Here is a 24,940-nt window from a genome sequence, read left to right as displayed (position 1 = left end):
TGCTGCTATCTTTTCTTTCAAAGGAGAGAAGGTAATGCCCGACAAGGACCTGACTTGTGACCTACTCCGTTTCCTGCAGCTGCTCTGCGAAGGACACAATTCAGGTTGCTCCTTCTTAATCATTATACAATCAAACACTGTCAAATTCTCATGTATGCTTGTCAATAATGCAAACCGAGGACCATAAAGCTAATTATTATGATAATTTTTGTATGCCTTAGATTTCCAGAACTATTTAAGAACTCAAACTGGGAACAACACCACCGTCAACATTGTTATATCAACGGTTGACTATTTACTAAGGGTACAGGTGAGTCCACTGTCACGACTTCTCTCATGTAATTCTGATTGATTAGATCGAACCACTTCAGGAACCTATAGAAGTCGATGCACAATGTTGTCAAAAAAGCTTCAGTCCAAATCGTCGAATGCAGGTGTTGCAATTTTGTACTGGTAATCATTTGGCCTCTTTGCTATTCAACTGCAGTATGAGTCTATTATAGTCTTAAATCAAAAGGACATATCAACAGACTGTGTGTCGTTTAACCCCTCTTTAATTACAGCTGATTCTTATCTTTTAAAAAACATATTTTCACAGGAATCGATCAGTGATTTCTACTGGTACTACTCAGGGAAAGACGTCATTGATCCTCTGGGTCAACACAACTTCTCCAAGGCCATTGAAGTTGCCAAGCAGGTCTTCAACACACTCACCGAGTATATACAGGTTGGTCCTCTCAGCCTGCTTTCGATTGTGAATGTGTTAAATTAACGTGCCTAAACAATTACTTCAGCTTTGTGGCAAAACAACTGCACAACATGTTCCACAATGTAGCTGATGAATTATTTAGAGATAGCGTTTATTTGTTTCTCAGTTATGTTTGAACAAGTGTGTTTGAAAGAAACACTTGGAAATCCTTAATGCCTGATGGACTCTGTAATGTGAGGAATTAGTTATTAAGGGGTGCCTAATGTTTTTCACCATCTACGCTCTTTGTCTCATGTAAGTCTTGAATTGATATAGTTGCGATTTATTAAATCAGTTTGGGATGAACTATAAATAAGAATGCAAGTGAAAGTAAAATTTGAGAGATGCTATTTTTAGTTTTGTGACTTTATGCCATAATTTCTGCCTTCTGCAGTATTTGTACTGCCTGTGCATTTTTTGTGTCCATCCAGGGTCCGTGTATTGGGAACCAGCAGAGTCTGGCTCACAGTCGTCTGTGGGATGCCGTCGTGGGATTCCTCCATGTCTTTGCTCACATGCAGATGAAGCTCTCTCAGGTTTGGCAGCGTTACAGTTTCATTTCAGTAGTTATTGTATCTTGAGAAAAACATATTAGATTGAATACTTCTTAGATTCTGTAAAACTAAAATATAATTTTCAAATTAGGCTAACTCGGCTACATGTCGGGTCAACACTTCTACCAACTTTTAGAAGATATTATGCAAATGTCTTGTAAACTTATTTTGTCTTTGTGCAGGATTCAAGGCAGATAAAACTCCTAAAGGAACTCATGGACTTACTGAAGGACATGGTTGTATTCCTCCTTTCCATGTTAGAAGGTAAATAATTGGCAAGGATTTGCAGTTGATAGCAACCAGTGAATAATTACACAGAATTCATGTAAAAAGTGATTCTTTGAATAATTGAGTTTTGTTTTTTGTCATACCGATTTAAGAGTCTTTGTATAACGAGGCTTTTACGTTTTTTATGAATGAGAAGAACTTATTCTTAAAAAAACCTTTTGTATTAAACTTTCTTTTTAACATTTTGTTACATTGTAACCCCAAACTTAACATTATTTCATTTTGTCTGATAGACCAACACAAAGCATTTGCATTTTCCGTCTTTAACAACATTGCACATGAACATGTTTGACTGGTTTGTATTGCACAATATCTCAAGCTCAGTCAAACTGGATGTAGAGAGAACTGTAATTGAACTCTTGCCAGAGTTTTTCAATTCTTTGTTTTTCCAATTTTATCCTGCCTTTACCTCCATCTTCCCTTTAACTCCGACCAGATTTCTTGTTCCTGTTGAATAAAATAATTCCCATGGCATGAAGCTGCCGCAACTTTTAATTTCACTGTGCGGATGCTGCGTTTAGGACGATTTGTAGTGTTTTACACCATAGGTCACATTTTGTGTGCAGTTGAAAAAGTCCAATACAGGTGACATACTGTGTGTGTCATCTATATGGCTTGTGGCAAACAAATCCTTCTGGCTTTCTTGTTGCCTCTCTTCCATAAAGGCCAGATTTGTGGAATGCATGACTAATAGATATCATATTGATATATCCTCCCACATGAGATGGGGATCTCTGCAGCTGCTTCAGAGTTACCATTGGATACTTACTCATCTGATTAACACTCTCTTTGCCTGGCCTGTCCATTTAGGTGGACAGTCAAGTGTGGATAAGCTTGCAAGAGTGCCTTTTTCTTTTCTTTTTTGTTCAACAATGTTCTCCATCAGCCCTTCATAGAACAACTATTTATCGTGAAAATACACTGCTCAAAAAAATAAAGGGAACACTCAAATAACACATCCTAGATCTGAATGAATGAAATATTCTCATTGAATACTTTGTTCTGTACAAAGTTGAATGTGCTGACAACAAAATCACACAAAAATCACCAATGGAAATCAAATTTATTAACCAATGGAGGCCTGGATTTGGAGCCACACACAAAATTAAAGTGAAATGTTCCCTTTATTTTTTTGAGCAGTAGATATATAATACACTCTTAATAGGTATTGCTATGTGGGAGCATCAGAGTAAATACAGATGAACACATGTCACAGTTTAAAAATAAACTGTATTTGTCCTTGCAGTTCACAGCTATACTACAGTTGTACTACTTTGTGTTGATGTAGCACAGGGATGTGCAGCCTTTCATATCAAAACAATGAAACAGTTCTGCATGGAAGATGGCTGGAAAAAAAGGAAGTTGGAAAAAAGACGACAAACATTTGCAGTAGGTCTTAGACTCTGCACCCATCATCAGATCATCTACATGTATTTTTCTTTGTTGCAGGCAATGTTATCAATGGAACAATTGGTAAGCAGATGGTGGATATGTTGGTGGAATCATCAAGCAATGTGGAAATGGTCCTCAAGTTTTTCGACATGTTCCTCAAACTAAAAGACCTGACTTCATCTGAGGGCTTCAGAGAGTACGACTCTGACTGTAAGGGCAGCATATGCAGGAAGGACTTCCAGAAAGCCATGGAAAACTGCAAATACTTCTCACAAGCCGAGATCCACTTCCTGCTCTCCTGCATTGAAACAAACGACGGCGAAATCTTGGAATACCAAACGTTTGTGGATCGCTTCCACGAGCCGGCGAAAGACATCGGCTTCAGCATCGCTGTTCTCCTCACCAATTTGTCGGAGCACATGCCCAAAGAGTCCAGGCTGAAGGCATTCACGGAGCTCGCAGAATGCGCCCTGACCTACTTTCAGCCCAGTCTTGGACGCATTGAGATTCTTGGCAGCGGGAAGCGCTTTGAACGGGTCTACTTTGAGATCAGCGAATACAGTCGCACACAGTGGGAGAAGCCACAGGTGAAGGAATCCAAGAGGCAGTTCATCTTTGATGTGGTCAATAAGGGAGGAGACAAAGAGAAAATGGAGATGTTCGTCAACTTCTGTGAGGACACCATATTTGAGATGCAACTTGCAGCCCAGATATCCGGATCCAACTCTGGAGAGAAGTGCAACGGGAAAACAGAGGTGGAGACGAGAGAGCTTGAAGAATATTCGCCCCCAGATTGCAAGAGGTGGACTTTGATCTACTATTGGTGGCTGATGTTGACTTGTGCCCTCTCTGTGAAAAACCTGAAAACACTGATGAAGACGACGCCAAAGGATTTCCTCTTGGCAGCAGTTCAATTCATCAGATTCATTTGCGCGCTTCAGATCCGCTGCATTTCTGCCGTCATCTGCCGCATCATGTATTTACTGTACATCACATTTGTCAACAGTGGTCTCATAGAGGCAGCAAAAAGAATGAAGGTGTCAGACTTGCTCGGGGGTATACTTGAGCCAACTCTTGATGAGGTCATGGAGGTGTCGAGCAATGTGGATCAACTGAGAAAGTACTCTGCCAGTTTCTCTTCCCAGAAAGAATTGAGGGAGATCGGGCAGATGGCTTCATTGACTTTTCCCAAGGAGGTGGACATATTGTCAGACATATTTGGTCTCAAGCTGAAGAAGGAGGGAGATCAGTACAGACTTGTAACGCAAGATCTCTCTGACAGTCTGACTCATCTGTTCAGTTCAACTTCCAGAACAATAATCGACACGGATGTTTCTGAGGAGCACCACACGTTGGTAGGAATTATTTGCTCATTTTCATTCATATTGAGCTCTCGCAGGATCACTTTGGTTTTCTGGAAATGTTTTTAGCCTAATTACCCTTACTGCTTTGGGATTTTGGTAATTAGGATAAATGTTTTATTCAAGTATAAATTTCCCTGACAGCAGTTTACAGACTACTTGGACAAAGAGAAAACACAAGATAAGAAAAAGGAGAACTTGCAGGAAAAAGAGTGAGTATCTCTCCTCCCCATCAAAAAATACAGCAACTTTCAGAAATGGTCATTCCAGAAGCTTATTACACATTTTTATGCTCAAAAGTTGATATTATTTGGGGATTTTATGTGAAAGGCTTCTTTACTCTGACACCCATAAATTACTCGGTGTTACAAATTTTCAGAGCAGCTAAGTGATGGAATCATGCAGGTGTTTAACACTCCTGCAGTCTCAGCATGACACTCAGGAGGAGCGCAACAATTGTCATGGTCAGACAGCGAGGAAGTTGGGGAGGGGGATCGTCAGACCGTCAATTCCCAAAACCACAGACAAAAAAAATCTTGTAAAAGTGCACACAGGGTGAATGTGACACCTGCCAGACGGCACACAGAGTATAAATCTTGTGGCATCTAAATGACCCCATCTATTAAAATTGCAGGAGGTTTAAGGTTTACCAATGTCGACTAGTTATTTAATAAAATATTCAAAGAAACTATTCATACTTGAAGTCTGTTTTCCCTACATTTGCACAGGGGAAACATTTACATTTAGCCAACAGATAATCTGCCAGCTAATTTCTGAAGTCATCTTAAAAGGTGAGAAAATAATATCCTTGACTGCTTCATTCCAAGCTTTGTTCTGTTGTCACTAAGAATGTGACAATCAGATTATTTTGTGAAACGTAAAAGATAATCATTTTCACAAAGGCAAATACTGTCTCTATTCATTCAAGTAGCACCATTTCTATTTAAAAAGAACAGCTAAAAGAAGTGAAATGGCAAAGTAACTAAGAAGACTCTCATAGTCTGCTCACACTATAAACAAACTATAAATAATAATTTGGATCTCTTCATGAGCCCCAATCAAAGTCCAATCCTGAATCCAATGAAGAATCCGTGGCAAGACTTTCCAGATGTGGTTCAGAGACACTCTCCCTCCTTTCTGACTGAGCTTAAGTTATTTCTCAAGAAGAATTTGCAACAAAAATAAATGTTGGTCTCTAGATTTGAGACATGACAAAAAAAATTGCAAATTTTTATGTATCACTACTATTTCTGCAAAATTCCAATCACACTTGGTAAAGTGCATAAGTTAAATGTGAATAAATATGTGCTTCTTTTAGCCTGAACAATCAATATGCCATTTTAAAAATGTATTACATTGTAACTGCCTTGAAGTAATGAGTCCTCAAACAGGTTAGTAATGATGCTTGATGAGCTTGCAGAATGTGCAGAATTAGGCTAAAAGTGATGGCATATTACCTCATAAAAGAAAAATAAATGGTTGGCGGAAATACCTATTTTCTTCCTATCCTAATTCCATAATGAAAAAAAAAAAGAAAACTAATAAAATAATATACTTTTGGACGTGTCCTTTATGTTTGGAATGTTTTCAGATGGAAGAAAACTGAAAAGGAGCGTAGGAATGCAAAAGAAGAGACAAAACACGGAGCCAAGAGAGGCTGTAATGGGTCAAAGGAACCACAGAGACAACATTCTGCTCTATGGGAAACGATAAGCTCACATAGCAAGAGTCTTCTGGTAATGTGCAAGTACAGCAACACATGCTTACAAATTTAGCCATCAACATCCAGTCCAGTTTCTCAAGAACAGCAAACGTATATTAAGGCAGAATACATTTGTTTTTTTTTTTCTCTATCCTTTTCCTCTAGAACTACTTTGCAAGAAATTTTTATAACATCCGTCTGCTGGCGTTGTTTGTTGCTTTTGCAATCAACTTCATCCTCCTGTTCTATAAGGTGAGGTGCAACCCTAGGGGAGGCTATTTCTTTCTCAGATATTGCACGTCAGAGATAATTTTACAGTGCATGACATAACTGTAGATGAGTTTCATTTATTTTTATAATTTAATTTTCCAGGTAGCATTTTTGCCTGCATCCAAAGAGCAACAGGCGACTACATCGGCACATGGAAAAGAACAGCTCTCTGCTAAGACAAACGCCAGCAATGGCAGAGTTTATTTTGTGCTTGAAGAAAGCAGTGGTTACATGGAGCTGTGTCTCCATTTCCTTTCCATCGCACACACAATCATCTCATTCTGCTGCATTATTGGTTACTACTGCCTCAAGGTACACCTGCTCAATAACGTTCTCCTGCTGCTGCTTAATGAACTGTTTTCACTTTTTAAAGGTGTCTTCCTTTCGGCATATATGAGTGGACAGTTGGTGCATTTTAAAATTGTAGACCGTCTCGAGATTGAAACATTCTGTCATGGAGGAAAAATGCCAGATCTTGTGTGAAAAATAAACCAGCACGACTTTCTTTCTGTTCACAAATAAAAGTAGGAAATTGGAAGTGTTGTTTTACCGTTATCTCCTGAAAATTGATTTCATTTGAGAACTGATGACAAAGTTGCTGATTTTTTTTTATTTTTTTATTTTATTTTATTTTTTTACATTTTTTACAGTGACAATAACCACAACATATTCTGCAAAACATATTTGGCCACTTGCTTTTGCACACACATGACCTTTAATGATGATGCGACAGCTCGGCTCATTTTCTCTGTTCTAACTCATCTCAAAGGTGCTCTATAAGGTTGGACTTATTACCTTGGTTAAGCAAAACTCTTGAAAATAAAGCGCTACTCTGCAAAATTAGATCTCTCACAGTTGGATTTAGAATCGGTACATCAAACTTTGTTGACTTTATTTTTAGCAGGGAGGATATTTCACAACTTGCTGCACAGGTCACCTCTTCTCACGATACCATGCTGGAAATCCCAGATGTTCTGAATGTGACTCATTTTTAACGAGCTTTCCTAGAAGCAGCTTGCATGCCTAGGTGCTGAATGTTATACAGCAGCCATGGAAGTAAAACACACACCTAAATTCCACCATTGAGATGCGTGATCCAATACTTATAAAACTGGGAAGTGCAAATATAATAAAGGAAAATATTTTATTTGCTTGTGGCAGCTATATAAAAAAGATAGCGTGAGAAAATAGTTCAAAGTGGAATGACCCAATATCCAAGCGTCAATATAGCAAATGAATATTTATTTATTTGAGAATGTAAGACCTGTAGCTATTTGTCAATCTGTCATCCAAGAATATTATTTATTCTTTTTTTTTTCTCCGTGTTGTAAAAAGAAGCCCACCTTAGTGTGTTTCGTCTTTACATCATTTGTAGTTTTGATGAATTATTTGCAGAAAATCTGTTTCATGCAGACTAAAATGTGAGTATTTCAAACGAACTCAAACCAGTTGATTTGATTGAAAGGTGCCGTTGGTGATCTTCAAACGGGAAAAGGAGGTGGCCAGAAAACTGGAGTTTGACGGACTGTACGTGACTCGGCAGCCTCCTGAGGAAGACGTTAAAGGGCAATGGGACCGCCTGGTCATCAACACACTGCAAGTTCATGTCTTTATTTAATAATGGCAGATTAACATCTGATATTGTCTAATAAAATAATCAATAATTCATCATGCAACATCTTGATATGGCAAAACTATTTCTGTTTCTTTTCAGATCATTTCCAAGTAATTACTGGGATAAATTTGTGAAAAGGAAGGTAAGATCTTCCAAGTGGATTCCTTCAGTACCGACAATCAAATCAGAATTTTAATCTAAAAGTGTCCGAGCATGTGTGTAATTATATGCATATTTCATGCAGTGATGGTGCACTAAGGCATCAACTGATCTGTGATGAAAGATTTAATGGCAGCTGTAATTATTCCACTGTCAAATACATATAATTTTATCATCTTCAGAGACAGTTAAATACTTTGAACCTCTCATTTTAGATTACTACTTGTGCTGTAGAGAGAACTGTTCCACTGTTTTCAGCTTTTTCTATAAAAGTATTTTTTGCTCTTTTGTCTTGTAAACTGACTTCATTAATATATATTTTAATCTTCTGTAATTTAATGTAGGAAAACAGAAAATTGGATTTCTTGAAATAAATCAGAAGGCAATCTGCGATAGCTTTTAAAATCCCAAATATGTTTTTGATATCCCAAAGTGGCAGCCATCTGTGGCCATACCTAAATTCTTTTAAAAGTTCGCCATGCAACACATAATAAGATTTAAAAAACGTTATTTTCGATAATGGATGCTTAGCAATCCTAGTTCATTTTTAAAGATCATTGATCTCAACCTTTTAAAAGCAGAATAAAGATTTGAAATTATACCTGCAACTGTTAGTCAAACCAAATATTGGCATTTACCTGACTCCGTATCTGACTCGGGTATGGTAGTCCTGCAAGCAGGAGTGGGACAAAGAAGCTTTTACATTAAAGAAATGTATAAACTTATGAATCTGAAAAATTTGGTTTAGAAAATGGAAAGAATTTTAATTATCCTTACTCACCTAAAATATGAAATGTTTGGCCTGATTTCATGTCAGACAGTGTGAAAAAAGCGTGTGTTTTTTTTTATTTTAACTGTACTTCTTGCACTAAATTGGTGTTTATGCATTTGTAAAACATGGTTTGCAAATATCCATACAAGACTGCCAGGAACAAAACTTTTTTTTTTTCTGAGTTACAAAAATATGGCCTTTGACATCTACTTTACACTGACTTATAATTCCTGAATGTTGTTCTGTACCACTGTTAACGTTTTTGATGAGATTACATATAAGATATTTTCTAAAATCTGTCTAAACATTGCCAAGTAAGCCCCCCCCCCCCCCACCACTCCTGTATTTCACAGCTTATGGACCAATACCGTTTTGCATTTATTGCACAGAATTACGCTGTGGAATTTCTTGGTAGTGTAAATTTAGACAAAAGACAGCTGACTGTGGAGGGACTCCGGAGCTGGTTAACAAGGCCTGAGGCTGTAATCCTGTAAGGCGTAACTTGTTTTAACGGAAATTTTGTTTTTCATTATGCAAATAGCCGTATTCCATGGAGTTGAGGCAAATAGTTGGCAAATGATCTCCTCTGAAAATGGTACTTGGGCGTTCATTTTTAATTAAATTGATGTTAAAACTATTTGGATTTTTGCCTCCATCTTTAACAGTTAGGACACGAAATATGGTTATCACTCATTCCCACATTTTTACCTTCTGCCACATCTCTGTAAGAGTCCTGTATAAGTTGGATATCTTCATATTTTATCTCTTTTTTTAATGATTTATCTCTGCTTTTAATCAATATTGTCCTACATTTTGCATTTGCTGTGGTTCTGGTGTGAAGTAACGCATCAAAGTGGAATTTTGGCTGGTTTCGCTTTTTTTTTTTTTCCAGTTTCATAGAGCTGCAACCGCTCAATAAAACTCTATGCATCTGTCTGCAGGTAAAAGTAGGAAAATTGTTTCTGGATATCTACATTATAAAATCACGTTGGATAACAGAAAAAGAAAATAGCTTTGTAAAGGCTTTTGCACTTATTAAAGATTTTCCTGTTTTTTTGTTTTGTTTTGTTTTTCCATATTATAATGTATTTTATATAAATTTTATGTAAGTAACCAAAACTAAATGGTACATAATTGTGATGTGGTAAAAAAAAAAAAAAAGTCACAATAGGCTATCAAAATTATTTATGAATAAAAGTCTTGCAATTATGGAAGATATTTGTATTGAGCCATCATGAGTCAGTGCTTTGTTGCAGCGTCTTCTGCTGTAATTACAGCAGCAAGTCTTCCTGATGCTGTTTGCTTGCTAATATTCCTCGACAAACCCTGAGGCCTTCATAGAACAGCTCTATTCACTAATTAGGGTGCTTCTGATGACAATTGTATTTAATGGTATCAGAGTAAATTGATCTGAATAGGATCATCTTTTTATTAGTCCCCCAAAAAATGCATCATGTTACTTCCATTTCACAATTTACCCTCTTTAACTTGAATGAAAGACAGGATTTTGTAGTTGCATGATGACAAAATGCAAACAAAAAAAAATGCTTGAGGGGGGTATTAATAGTTTTACAAGCCCTGTACTGCAACACCACATCTACATGTATCTTACTCAGCTGTACCATCTTGGTGCATTTTCAGGGCGGATGTCGAAAACCCTTTATGTTCGCTCATCGCTTCTGCAGAAGCGGCACCATCAACTTGTCAGCAGAACTAAGCTGCCATCTCATTATGATTCAGACAGTGGAGACAATGTGGCTAATTATCCTCCACTGTCTCTTGTCATGCCGTATTCAAACCAAGATACACTAAAGAAGCTTTTGTTTCAGCCCGTCTTTTTTTCCCCCATCTTCTTGTCAGGTGATGGATAAGTATGGAGAGTTTTATGGCCGCAAGAAGATCAGTGAACTGCTAGGCCTGGACCAAGCTGCTTTAGACTTCAGCACCGAGCGGAAAGAAAAGAAGCTCAGAAGAGACAGTGCCTGGAGTGTCCTGTGAGTAGAGAGAAAATATAAAAAATGTCCAGGTCTTTGCAGTTCTGTCTTCTAAGAAAGATACAGATCAAACTGCAGTCATCTTGGCCTAGCATTCATTTTGCAGCGTTTATGGTTTCAGGCGAAACGACAGAGGTTTTCACATACTGAAGAGCAAAGCACAGACTTTTCCATCTAATCAGGAATCATATGTCAGGATAGCATATTCACATTTGTCCTAAGCGAAAAATGGAGGGAAAAAAAATGTGGTTTTCTAGCTTACAATAGTGTTTGCACAATGAGCTAGCATCCAGATGCATGGTATTGATATATATAAAAACAAACATTATCCAAATAATGAAATCAATACTGCCCTTTCTGCTGCACATTCTTCTGTAGAACTAAATAGCCTTATTTTATTATGCATGAGCACTTTGGTCTTTACGCTTTTATTCAGCTCCTTTGTTTGCTGTTTAGTAACATCAATTACCATTTCACACCAATGAATATTTTTAGCTCATTTGTTTTAGTCTTTAATTTTTTTTTTCTTGCACTAGTGGCTTTTATTTGCAGCACATCAGGCAGGAAACAGGTAGAAAGAGAAGGAGATAAGACATGCAGCAAAGTCCCAGAATCGGGGAATCAAACCCTGGACAGCTGCGTCGAGCCCTGATGATCCTGTGTGGGGCAGCAGCTCCACCTCTAAACCACTTGCTGTCAGTACTCATATTTTCATTAATGACTGTTTCAAAAAAAAAAAAAAACATCTGTGAGGATGTCTGCACATTGCCTAATCCGTAACATTATCTTGTACTTGAGAAAGAACAGGACATCCCGAGTAGTTGTCGCATAACAAACACTCTCGGAAAGGACACAATGTAGCTCCGAGGGGATGATTTTAGCCCTGGACATTTTGACTCCATTTCCTTGTTACCTGTGTTTTTCGTGTGTTGTTGCAGTTCTGCTGTTTGTTCCAGATTCAACTCCCTCGACGCAAAGTACCAGGTCTGGAAGCTAGGAGTCGTGTTCACTGACAACGTGAGTTGGGTTGCATCCGGTGACTTGTGGCTCCCGCTGGATTTGTTTTTTTGGATTCTCAACAAGATAACTGTGTCACTTTGTTATATCTATGCAACCTAATAATAAGCAATGACTCAACGTTACGTGTAAAAGTGTTTAATATTTGATGATTAAATCAAGATCTAGTCTGATACATGTTTCAAATGTGATGGCAATATCCTGTCATCCCACTTATCTAAAACATATTTGTCTTCCTGTTGTAATCTAATAATTGATGTTTTTATGTCAACTTGTGTGTGTTTTTGTGTTTTAGTCCTTCTTGTACTTGGCGTGGTACATGACCATGTCAGTTTTGGGTCATTATAACAACTTCTTCTTTGCTGCCCACCTTTTGGACATCGCCATGGGCTTTAAGACACTCCGTACCATCCTTTCCTCCGTCACACACAATGGAAAACAGGTGTGTGCGTTTCCAGGATGTGATGCTCTGTATGTGATGTATTCCTTCAAAGTGTAGCACTTAAATTGGAGCATTTTCAAGATGACATAATCTGCCCCTATCTCTCTCTCTCTCTCTCTCCTCTTGCAAATATGTTTGCCTCTTCAGCTGGTGCTGACTGTGGGTCTGTTGGCGGTCGTGGTGTATCTCTACACCGTCATAGCCTTCAATTTCTTCAGAAAGTTTTACAACCACAGCCGTGGCAAGGAAACTGAAGATATGAAGTGCAATGATATGCTTACTGTGAGTTTCTACACACACGATTCATATTAATCCATTATTTCTGCAAATTTTGGTGTCTATCACTTAAAGGGGGCGACTGTGGCTCAGCGGGTAGAGAAGTCATAGTGGAATCAGAAGATTGTAGTTTTAATTTCAGCTTCCTCTCACGTGTCTCCTATCTGAATGTGTTTGCGTTTGTGAATGTGGCTCTGGTGCGAAAGTGCTTTGATTGATCAGTGTGACTTGAAAAGGGCTTTATAAGTTCAGATTCATATGTAAAAAAAAAAAAAAAAAGCTAAATTTTGTTAATCATGACTTATTTGTACAAGAAATAATAAGTTACATCATCCAAGGGGTTGGCTACTTATTTCAGCTGGTAAGGTGATGTTTCTTTTTATTAAGAATCCCTTTTTATTGGTCTTGCAAAATTATTTTTTATAAACTTGGATTGTGGGTTTTCTTAGCTTCCAGAATTTGTCATCAAAATTAACAATAAAAAAACACTTTAGATATGGAACTCTGTATTTAATCAATTAAATAATTGAATTTTTAATAGATCCTACTGACCAAGCCTCTTGTATGCTGACTGCTGGAGGCGGGCGCCAGCCCCTTCACCACCCTGCCAAGGATAAGTGTGTTAGATTATGGATGGATGAATAGATCCTACTGTATTGAGATGCACATGTATTATCAAAACCTCTATTTCTTTCCAGCAAATGGCCCCTGACTTAAGTCGGCTGACAGTGATCTCCATTTCTGAAGCAAAAAACAAGCCTTTTGTGCTCTCGCCTCCAAAATATGATAGACACAAAAGCAGTCTGAAGGCCTTAGATTTCCTCTTTGTTTGCCCACTGACGACGTTAACGCCCAAACCCCTGATCTATTCTAATGTGGACTCCACTGTCAGTCACATATGCAGGCGGATGGCTAGCGATAGCATTTGAATGAACCCTGCTATTAAGGCAGGCAGGGGATATTACACTGAATCATCAGCCACATCCACTGTGTCTCAGTTTGTCTTGCGCTTTAATAACAGTAATCTGAAATCATTTTGCAACTAAAACAAATGAATGCCACAACATTTTTAAGGCTGTGAGGATTTTGTACAAGTTCTTTCTACTTTTTTTTGGCTGCAAATCTTTTTGATGATCTGGACTTCAACACATAAGAGACCTTTCCGGACAACGTGAAAGGTTCATTCTTCCCATTATGCTGTCAGAGGCGAAGAATATTAATTACAAAATGTTCGCATTTTGAATTTTTGCAAGAAATCCTGCCTGTTTTCAGAAAGCAGCCAGCATGGAGGCAGACATGAAAGTGCCTTCAATGTTTTATTGTCCTTAGCAGCATGAATTTTCACCATGCAGTGTTATCTTTGCTGAAAATAACCTCTTGTTACATCACACCACTTTCAAGAAACAAATGGAGTAAAAAAATCTCAATAAATAAAAAAAAAACACGTTTGGTGGTAATTGGAAAAAAAATAAAATAAAAGTGTGCTTTCCTTGAATAGTATGCAAACCATACCATGACCGACAATGTGCTTTTCTTTTATCTTCTCCTCAGTGTTACATGTTCCACATGTACGTGGGAGTGCGAGCAGGTGGCGGGATTGGTGACGAGATCGAGGATCCTGCTGGAGACGAGTTCGAAGTCGAACGGATCGTCTTTGATATTACTTTTTTCTTTTTCGTCATCGTCATCCTGCTCGCCATTATCCAGGGTGAGTCCCACGTAGGAAATATCGTTCCCGCCTGTGTGCAAACAAACCGCCGCAGTTTGCAGGTTGTTGGCCGCGGCATGCCCGCGACTCACAGAAATGGCTTTTATTCAAACTGTTCTTTAGAGTGAATCGTGTCATGAATTTTTCATGTGGGAGTGAAAAGTCGGCCGTGTATCTCTTCATCCCTCAGTGCCAGGTGTTATTCACATGAAATGACAGCTTTCGGTGCACGGTTACACAGTTTTGTCTCTCTCTTAGGCTTAATAATTGATGCCTTTGGTGAGCTTCGAGACCAGCAGGAGCAGGTGAAGGAGGACATGGAGGTAAGGGTCGATAAAAATATCAAGATATCATTTTTAATATCTACACGAAACAAAAACCTAAGTCAATCTTGTCCAGGTTATGAATTATTAAAGGAGATGTTCCTTCAACCATGCAGTCCTCGGATGTCTTGCAGAATGACGTCAACATTCGGCTGATCCGTCTTATCTTCTGACATGACCTTTGACATCAGCTTCATTTGATAAGTTCTGTTGAAGTTAGAGCTGACACTGTGCACAAATGTTTATAAATGAAATTACAAGTTGCGCTGACGGTTGTTCTAAATATACCAGCATAGCTGCTGTGCAGACTGGAAAGTGTGAAACTTGATGTTTGAAATCCAGGTTTTGGAATAAATGTAAAAAAGAGAAAGTAGCTTATTGTCCATCGGTTCATCCATCTATCTGATAGAGTTCACATCCATCCATTCGTCTGTCTGCTTGTCCTTCATTTCTATCATTCTGTGGTTCTTCCAGGTTGCACTGCACTCATACTTGTCTTAAATCCCCTGTGAACATTTCTATTTTAACATAAAAAGGCCTGAGCATTCTGGTAACAATATGTTCTCAACTATTGTCAAGTTCCGCCTAAAAAAAAAAATCTCATTACTTGCAGTTGTTGAGCCAACATTTGCATGCGAAAACTATTCTAAAGGAGTCTTTGGACTAAATTGCCACAAGAGACAGCCGTCCTCAGCTAGATGCTGCAAAGAAGACCGGCATAGTTGAAAGGGAGAGGCAGGCCGACTCTCGGCGACAGCAGCTGCGGTTTGTGGTGGAAACGGTCCAACAAAAACGAGAAGCAAGTCACTGAACGCAGCTTTGATTACTACACCCAGGAAACAAGTTGCAGATATGTACTGAAAAACCAAGCATAAAGAATTGCTTCATGTCAATGAACAGTTCTGGCCACTGATACTCGGTGGTCTCACTCCAGTCATCATATGTAATGGGGTATTCGCAAAAAAGAAAACAAAAATGAAGGAGAAATGGTGGAGGGGCATGGTCCAGCGCACTGAAAAAACGATTCAAGAGGAATTCAAGCAGCAGAAAGATGTCTTGTGGACTGCCGAGTGCTGAAGCGAACAAAACCAAGCAGAGGCTTTGAAATGTCACAAGTATGACTAAATTATGTTAACATATGGCTCAGTGTTGTCAATGTTTTTATGGCATAAATAATTAATTTGTTTTGTCATGTACTCCCAGTTCTCAGTCTCTTTGGCAGTTATTATGGTTTTACACCTTTTTCCCAGTTGCTACATTTCTGCAGCACTCGGTAATAATAAATGTGGTTCAGCTGCTACTTTCAGCCTCGCATAATTATTTGCTGTTAGTATGACTGACCCAACACACATATTGCATTAAGCCCCCAAAACAAACATTTTACCATCGTTGTTTTTCTGTCACCATGTTTCAGCCAAAAAAAACAAAAAAAAAATCCTCTGTGGGGACAGGAAGAATAAATTACAACATTAAATGGTTATTGCTGGAAAACTAAATCTGGCATTTTTTGTCACAGAGGAGCACAATGTCTCTGGTCTTAGGGTTTAGATGTAAGAATTATTTTTGATGTTCTTTATTTTATTCTTTTTTTTATGTGTTGAATGAGTTCTTACTTCTTCCCTCCGCAGACCAAATGTTTCATATGTGGAATAGGAAGCGAGTACTTTGACAAGATTCCTCACGGCTTCGAGACGCACACTCTGCAGGAGCACAACTTGGCCAACTATCTGTGAGTTTTCCGCTGGCTACTGCAGCGTGTAGGCTTGCTAAATCCTAAAATGTATAAATCAGATACAGAGCATTAAAAGTTTTGATCAAAAATCACACGTTTTAGTTGACTAAATTGTGAGTGCCTTTCAAAGAAATTTGTTGAACTAAAAAGAAAATTAAAATTGACATTGTTTTATTTATTACTCATGTCATTTAAAAAATATTTTTAGAGCTTTTCTGTATTTAAATTTCCTAATGGATCGATCTGGACCTGCTGATTAAGAACATGAATGATTACAAGTATGATCAACATAACTCCAATAGAGTTTTTTATTTAAATCCTTCACTATATTTCAGATACTATATCAAAAATGCAGTGCAAGAATTACATTGAATGGAAACAGACGGATAAATGCATTGTCATAAAAATGTAGCCGCTTATGATGAATACACAGGATTAATGGGAAAAGAAATCCTATATTTAAATATGTCATAATACAGCATGGTAAGAAAACGTGTGTGGATAAAGAGCTAGATTCAGTAATGTGCAGAGTTGCTGGAAGAAATATATCATTGACTTCTACTTGGTTTTATAAGACATTAGGTTTAAATTTTTTCATGCACTGCATCTCTGAGACGAGCTCTGACATTGAGCTTATTCAATAAAACAGATTCTGCTTCTTTGTTTTATGATTTAGCTCTCAGCTACGTTACAAGTCATTTTTTTAAAGCAAACAAAAATGACACACTAACAGCGAGTCTCAAATCTACTTTTAAATTTAAAGTTGCCCGTTAAACCTAAATTGCAGAGGGGAAAATGTAGATTAGTATTGTGACTGTTTCCAACTTATTTTCCAGTGACCTTCAAGGCACGATAATTTCTGTAAAAGCAAAATGTATTTTGTCCCAACAAGAACTTCTGCAGAACAGCCTCGACACGAGAAAAACTTTGTCTTCCTTCTGGTGTTTCCAGGCTGAGCTGTTTATTTCAGCACTATTTCATTGTGGTCCCAGACATGGGGGGACAAAACCTACAGAAAAAGTTGTTCTCATGCATCATTAGCTTTTTCAGAGTCTTTCAGATAGTCGGACATGACGGTCATATTTGCAGCAGCTGTTTTATTCTTTCTCTTTAAATTTATTGTCACGTGACATAGTCACACACACACTATACAAAAACCGGGTGTTTAGAATAGAGTTTAGTTAGGGACTTGGTCACCAAATATTTTAAAAGAATGTTTTCACAGTTGTAGTTGGGCCTTTAGACCTCTAAATAGTATCTCTAAATAATTTTTTCTTCCGGTAAATGCAGGAACATCCCGGTTAAAACGAATAAATAAAAAAAAAAAGGGGGGGGGGGGGGACGTGCCTCTGTCACAGATCGGGGGGAGGCTGTGGTTATTTTGCATGTTGCAAAGTTGCTTCTCCTTTAATTGCCACTACCCAATTATGGTGGAATCCCTGAAATGCTGCTGCAGCCGTCGACTGAGTGACTTTTCCTACTCATCATTATACATACGTGTCAGTTCTTCCCGTGACATTTTGTCCCACTTGGGGAAAAAAAAAAACCCAACTTGGATAAACTGAATGATCCATTGATGCACTAACAAAGTTACTAATTTAATATCTGCAAGCATTAATACAAATATTTACCCTTTCAGTTGTTTTCTTTTTGTTGTACTTGAAAATGGATTCAAATGATATTCATAATCGAGACAGCCCGACAAAATAGATCTCTACACAAGTATTTCCTTCTCTGCATAACATTTTAGAACACTCTAACACTTTTCCCATCATTTGCAGATTTTTCCTGATGTATCTCATTAACAAGGATGAAACTGAGCACACGGGACAGGTATGATAATTATTTCCTGTTTTATAGTGCAACCGAAGGTGGAATTAGGTGGCCACTTTATTGGCCCCCAGGCAGTTTAACTGTCATTGAAAGATCACGTCTCTTTTAATTTATTCATCGCCAACACTCCGCCCCCATGTCTCGGTAGCCTATTAATTCCAACATTTGCTACGATAATGACAATCTGTAGTGTAACCTTTTCCAGTAAGGATGAATTTGCATTCATGCAATCTCTCTAAAGCCACTGTGTGTATCACCCTAGGTGTGCACAGTTAATAGTGATAATCCATTCCACGCCGGGCGAGTTTCCCATGATTTACAGCTTCTTTTTCTTCTGACTGATAACATTTTTGCATTCAATTTCTACTGCAAAGGAGGCATGTTGGGTTTTAAGCCCGTTATTATTTTACCGAAGATGTATTTTTTCGTTTTTGTAGCGTATAAATGGCCTGTTGCACAGAGCAACAAAACATGCTTCATTTTTCTTCCACTTCCTTGTAAAGAGCTTTAATATTTCTGTCACTGGTTGTGTCTTTATCTATGAAAAGATTGTGCATCACAAGAGATAAAAACTTTCTAATCTTTTCAGGCAGAGTATTAAATCATTCCACCATTTTTTTTTTTCTCACTTTATAATTTAGATTTTGGCGCAGTGCTCCTCCAATATTCTGCTGTGCAATCAGTCAAAACAATTTCTATTTTTTTTTTTTTTTTTGCATTGTGAAACAGTTTACCATTTGGGTGATATTTCCAAATCGAAATGAGGGTTGGCACTTATTTCTAGATTTTATTTTATTTTTCATTCAGGGGTTTAATCTTCTCTGGTGGTATATTTAAAGGCCATGCATTATCATTTGTGTAGCTTTTGCTTTCCAGTTGTGTTCAGGTGTCTAGCACATTGTAAAACAAGAAATATATTTTAAAATATCTTAAATTTATTATAGTGTTGACATTGCATTTGAAATGCTGATTTTAGACCTCATTGTACAAAAAATGTTCATTCTAGCCACAGGTAGTGACAACGTTGATTTATCCAGTACAAAGACAAAAGTCAAGGGAAATGTCTAAGCAGCAGCTTGAAAACATAGCATACTGACACCCTATAGAGGGATTTAAAAGCACTGCAGTGGCAAATGACTGCTTATGTTATCAACTGTAACTTTTATCTGTGATCAGCAAAATCCTGGCAGCATTGAGACGAATGTAATTTCTGCTCCATATTTGACCTGCGTTGTCACTCTGACTCGAGTATATCGGCACAGTCCTCCCAACAACTTTGTTGCCAGAAAAAAAAACTTATTTCTTTTTGTGTCTCATTCAGTGGTTGTGTATGTCATTTTTCCCCCCCTACGTATTTAACTGAAATGTAGCTATGAAACTAGCAAGAATTTATTCTGTCATGTCACCTAAACACCATCAGTGAGATGGTTTCCTCACAAGATTATGTTTGACCCTAAATGCTCAATTTGGACTGATGCTACGATTGATGGATGAAAAGAAAGTTGAAATATTAATATAGAATTACATGGCAGCCGCAGTCAAACACTTTCCCTTTCATTTGCCTCAGGCACGGAGGAAAAAAAAGAGCTGTAGTTGAAGATGATTATCTTAGCAAAATGTGCAGCAGCATCATTTTCAGACAGCGGTTATAGATTTAGCTTGTAGACAGATTAAACAAGTAAAAACCACTCCACCGTAAGCCTCTTCTCGCATCCAAACATCATGCTCACAAACTGCAAGCTGCAATCACCTCGGTCATTTCTAAATATGTTGTGTTTTTATTAGCTCTAAAATTGTATATATGCTCTTATAAATGATTCTTCACTCAGCATAAAAAAGGAAAATCCCAGCTCCACTTGTTTTGTACACCGTGTAAACTCGTCTTGATCCGAATGTGTTCTCGATCCAGCGAACTTATATCACAAAGATGGAGCTTTGTGATAAACGACGACTGTGTTGACTTTTCAGGAATCCTATGTGTGGAAAATGTACCAGGAGCGTTGCTGGGAATTCTTTCCTGTGGGAGACTGTTTCCGTAAGCAGCATGAGGATCAACTCGGCTGACAGAACATCCAAGAGGTCAAAAGCCTCCCAACATAGTGTTATCGCACGGGAGCCACATTGCTTGTTGCCTTTTGACTCAGTGAATTACCTTAAATTTGCGTGTTTATGTTAATCTGATATTAGCTTGTGGAGTGATTTATTTTTCCCCAAACAGACTGTACTCTGATCTGACATTGAATAAATGACTCGGAATCAAAAGAATGACAACCGCTTGTTTGTGTTCTGATCTAAAATAATGTGATTTTCGCTTGGCGAGTCTTGTGGGTCAGAGCCTCCTCATTTCGGATGTTTATGTCTCCAGATGTGTTCAGAGTGATGTGACTGGACTCGTTATTTCACACAGTCAAGACTGGCATTCCAAATTCATGACCAGGGAGATTTTTCATGGCTTTAAACATCTCTTGTTTTCTGAATAAATTGTTTTGTCTTATCATGGTTTGATAACCATTCCCTCTGTGGGGCACCCACAGATAAACAATTCCCCTTCTGGCTTTTGCTGTTTTTAACCCTATGCTGTTGTGAAAGTCCCTCTCCTGTCTCTTCAGGATCACTCCGCTCCTCCTGTGATCACTTCTAATCCTTTCTGCCTTTCCCTTCCTCCTGCGCTCTCTTCATCCTTCAGATTCGCCTATTTTCCCATCTTATTACCAGCCACTTTGTCGGTTGCTGTCAGATGTCTCATGGCTCAGGTCAAAGCTCTGTCGTGGAAATAGATTATCAGGCTTGGATGGACTTCTGTAATGACCAGGAAAAAACAAACAAACAAACAAACAAAAAAGGTTTGTGTATTTCTTGGGTGTAACCCATTGACTAAAATAGTCTTACAGGTTTTGTTAAATATCTGAAACGCATAGAGTTCAACAGCAGGATGACAGCCGCAGGAGGGACACCCACAGACTCTGTCCTCATTATGCAAATGTCAAACACTGAGCTTACAATATTATGCATACTGATATCTGACGCTTTTAAGTGTATACCTGCAACAATCATTCAAAGATTAACCAGGAAATGAGCTGAGAAAAAAGAAAAAAGCTTTTTTCATTTTTCAGCTACATAATTTACCACCAGAACCCTTTGTAATCAACTTGCGACTGCAGCAATTACACAAATGAGTTTTCCTTCACCTTCACATCTAAAAATCAAAATGGACCCAATTAAGATCGTTTAGAATGAATTTTAAAATAGGAGATGTAAGAACAAGTTGTGATTTACTTGTTTTTATCTACAGTGTCTTATGAAAACTTTCTCCAGATTTTTTTTTATATATATATATATATATATTTTTTTTTTTTTCCAGGGGAATACAATGTTTTTTTTGTCACTATACAGTATACATGTACAATGAGATTCAAAACTCCAGTTTCAGTGCAAACATCTAAAATAGAGCAATAAATATAACGATATATAAAACGTAGGATAAAAATAGATGGCGCAAAGGATGTGTGCTGTTGCGAAGTGTTTAGGAGTCAGTGGAGTTTTCAAATAATTCATGCTGATACACTTGTGAAGACAAAAGCTACCAGGGCATTCTTCACAGTCTACAGCATTGATTTACAGCCTAATCAACCTTTAGACTGGAGGGTGAGGAATAGGAGGCAACCTCTAATCACAAGCTTTTACTATGCACTGAAATGTAGCCCGTTCTTATGAACATAAAAATCAATCATGCCGTCATAACATCGAACCCACAGAAATCAGACCCCTTTTTCCAGTCCCCCTGGTGAAACGGGACACAGTTTTGGACGTAGCTTTACCACCAGGTCGACTTTCTCAGACGTCTGCTTTTGAAGCAGGGGGACCTCACGTCTCCCGAAACAAACCCAAATAAAATATACCGAGTGCTCAAACTTTAATTGCCACATTTGACGGATCAAACGATATTGTGGACAAGATGGATGTCCTTTTGTTCCTGCCAGACTTCCTCTTCTATCTCCTTCCTGATCTTTTCTTTCTGCAGTTGAATAATGCCAAGGCATCCCACATGGTGGGCCTATTTATATCTACTAGTATACTTTCAGAGCGGCGCGTCAAGAGACTTATCTGGTATTGCATGGCGCACTCAATTTGTACGTTCACCAGGATATGCAAAGCAAACTCAAGGCCCCAAATGCTTCACTTTTTCATGCAGGACAGTCTGTTTTTTTTTGTGTGTGTGTGTTTTCTGCTAATGTAAGAGCCGGATAATAAAAATGTATAGAAATTAAAGTGCGACATAAAGAAAAATCCACTCTATTACATGCTTATGTAAAGGATTTTGTACATATCTATATAAGGACGATCGGGCATGAATTTTAGGTACCATCTAATTACTTTAACAACAAAGTCAGACTTTGCCTTAAATGGGGTTGCACTATGCATGACGGAGTTTATATCTTCCCAAGGCAATTTTATGTGGAGGGCAACGGCAGGGACTGTACTGATGGCATGTAGCTTTGTTTTGTGTCATGGTTAGTTACACAAAATGTTTAATTTAAGTTCCGTTCATTAAAAATGAAAACATGGAAAGTCTAACTGGTTTATACAGCAGTTAAAGCACTTAGATGCAGGAAGCTGATAATAAAATTGGTTTGCTGTCTGTAAAAAAAACAAAAAAAAAATCCTTGAGGCTTGTAACGTTTATGTATTAATCTTAAGTTAAACATTTACACCATTGAAATCTTTCAGTCAATCTTTACCCGTAGTATGATGGCATCTATAATTAACTCAGGAAATGTGTTTGAAGTGGAGGGATGGACAAAGCTGTTTCCTGTGTTATCAGTTTTATTCTGCTTTCATGGTCCCGATCAAACCACACTTTGAGGTTTATTTTCTTACCTCCCAGCACTAATGAAACACACATTTTACCCTTTCTATGTTTATCTAATGCAGAACTACTCTCATTAGTAAAAAATAAATAAAAATTGCATTAAGTTTAAATACCACATTCGAAAAGACAAATTGATTTTTTTTTTACTTCAATTAATCAGTAAATGGGAAATTGATGGGTATTTGACATTAAACAATATTAATACAGTTTACCAAACTTCATGTTTTAAGTGTTTTGACCACCTGGAGAAACCAATAATTTTTGCTGGATAATTGGATTTGATGAATTTGTTTGATCATACTTTTTATCTGCCTTCAGTAATTTTCTGAAATTATTTTTTAATTATTCTCTTTTGATCTATTGGGCTTCGCCATATCAAAGTACTTGGAACACGTGATTTTTTCTTTTTTTTCTTTTACTGAGCTGTACCACCCACAACGCCTTATGTATGTCAGGATAATCCATATTTACAATTTTCTCTGCTACTGACACTGTTGAGACCTAAAAGCCTTCAAAATTCACTAGTATTTCAAAAACAACAGTGGAGTTCGTAACATCAAATGGGGATAATAGTGTTTCATCTTTCCATTTCAAGCCATTGAAAATACCAGCTTTATAGTAGAAATGTTTATATATTGCAATTTAATAAAGTTGAGGATTACATTTTTTTTTTATTTTGAGTTAACCTCCCTCAGTGTGGTTCAGCTGTAGATGGCACGAGGTTTTGATTAACTCATCAATGTTGAATGAAACGTATCAAAATGGTGCAGAAGAAATAAACGTGTGGCTGATATCTGACCAAAATCCTAAGTGAAAAATGCCTGAGTAGTGAGTATTTCCGCTAGTCTTGGAGAATCAGTCAAATTTGATTTGTATAGCACATTTCAGCAGCAAGGCATTTCAAAGTGCTTTACGTCACAGTCAAAACATTACATTCAGCCAAGTGCCATGGTTAAAATCTTAATCGATTATGCTTCAAAGGCAACTCTAAACAGGTGAATTTTTAGTCTAGATTTAAAGGCACTCAGTGGTTCAGCAGTTTTGCAGTTTTCTGGAAGTTTGTTCCAGATTTCTGGTGCATAGAAGCTGAATGCTGAAGTTGCTCCATGTCCTAAACATCGTCTCATATAGGACCATCCAAAATCTAGAGCTGACATCTGTCGTCTAAACCTCACTTGATTCAATCTCTGAATGTTTTCAAAGGGATTTAGATGAGTGGAACTCAAGATTACACAGGAAAGTATGTCGAGATATTGATTATGTCACATTTTTTTGGTGTTTGAATTTTTTTTTGGAGGGGGGGGGTTGTCTACTTGTTTTGATTAGCGTTCAGCTTCCCCTTTATTACCTCCAGCCTCCCCTTGTCTCTTTTTTTACCTCACCTGTGAGTTTAAACTTCCCTGTTCTCTGGGCTGAAATAAACTCTTATCCTTCATGAAGATCGCCGCGGCTGGATCCTTTACTTTCATCAAATGATGGAGTTTGGTGTGGAACAACATGACTGGCCTGTCTTAACCTCTAAAGTCGGGCATTCTCAGCAAACATCAGTGTCTGACCTCGCCAATGTGATTTTACAGAAAGGGTCGAGAAATTCCCATAAACACACTGCCAAGCTTTGTGAAAAGCTTTGCCAGAAGAGTTGGAACTGCTATAGGTGTGAAGGGTGAGCTGACATGTCACTCCCTGTCTATTAAGAATTAGATGTCACTTAATTTTTATACATGTGTGCATGTGAGAGAGCTGATATCTGAAGCAGAGTGAAAAACTCCATCAATAATTAAAGCAACGCACACAATGGCTTCATTAACTCGTGATAAAATGTTATGCAACATTTACTCATGAAGTCATGTTTCATGCTCTTCTGAGAAACCTTTGACATCATTG

General features: G+C 37.8%; 1 protein-coding gene across 1 annotated transcript in view; it reads left to right on the top strand.

The window, feature by feature from the left end:
- Window positions 1-20,451, top strand: part of LOC106934571 (ryanodine receptor 2-like) — a 75,281-nt gene extending 54,830 nt beyond the window's left edge. Inside the window, exons 84-104 of the mRNA XM_015014560.1 lie at window positions 24-104; window positions 222-310; window positions 599-727; window positions 1,180-1,284; window positions 1,485-1,566; window positions 3,040-4,337; window positions 4,488-4,555; window positions 5,935-6,079; window positions 6,211-6,297; window positions 6,418-6,627; window positions 7,781-7,911; window positions 8,030-8,072; window positions 10,722-10,855; window positions 11,794-11,872; window positions 12,168-12,314; window positions 12,462-12,596; window positions 14,142-14,298; window positions 14,557-14,621; window positions 16,250-16,350; window positions 18,135-18,186; window positions 20,155-20,451. Coding sequence (XP_014870046.1) covers window positions 24-104; window positions 222-310; window positions 599-727; window positions 1,180-1,284; window positions 1,485-1,566; window positions 3,040-4,337; window positions 4,488-4,555; window positions 5,935-6,079; window positions 6,211-6,297; window positions 6,418-6,627; window positions 7,781-7,911; window positions 8,030-8,072; window positions 10,722-10,855; window positions 11,794-11,872; window positions 12,168-12,314; window positions 12,462-12,596; window positions 14,142-14,298; window positions 14,557-14,621; window positions 16,250-16,350; window positions 18,135-18,186; window positions 20,155-20,250 — 3,434 coding nt within the window. The 3' untranslated portion in view covers window positions 20,251-20,451. The remainder of the gene's footprint in view (window positions 1-23; window positions 105-221; window positions 311-598; window positions 728-1,179; window positions 1,285-1,484; window positions 1,567-3,039; window positions 4,338-4,487; window positions 4,556-5,934; window positions 6,080-6,210; window positions 6,298-6,417; window positions 6,628-7,780; window positions 7,912-8,029; window positions 8,073-10,721; window positions 10,856-11,793; window positions 11,873-12,167; window positions 12,315-12,461; window positions 12,597-14,141; window positions 14,299-14,556; window positions 14,622-16,249; window positions 16,351-18,134; window positions 18,187-20,154) is intronic.
- The last annotated feature ends 4,489 nt before the right edge of the window (window positions 20,452-24,940 follow it).

This window comes from Poecilia latipinna, unplaced genomic scaffold (assembly GCF_001443285.1).
Source record: "Poecilia latipinna isolate Pla-1442-1.1 unplaced genomic scaffold, P_latipinna-1.0 Scaffold69, whole genome shotgun sequence".
Lineage (NCBI taxonomy): Eukaryota > Metazoa > Chordata > Actinopteri > Cyprinodontiformes > Poeciliidae > Poecilia > Poecilia latipinna.
The sequence above is the reverse complement of the archived record's forward strand: the minus strand, read 5'-3'. Positions and strand labels throughout refer to the sequence as shown.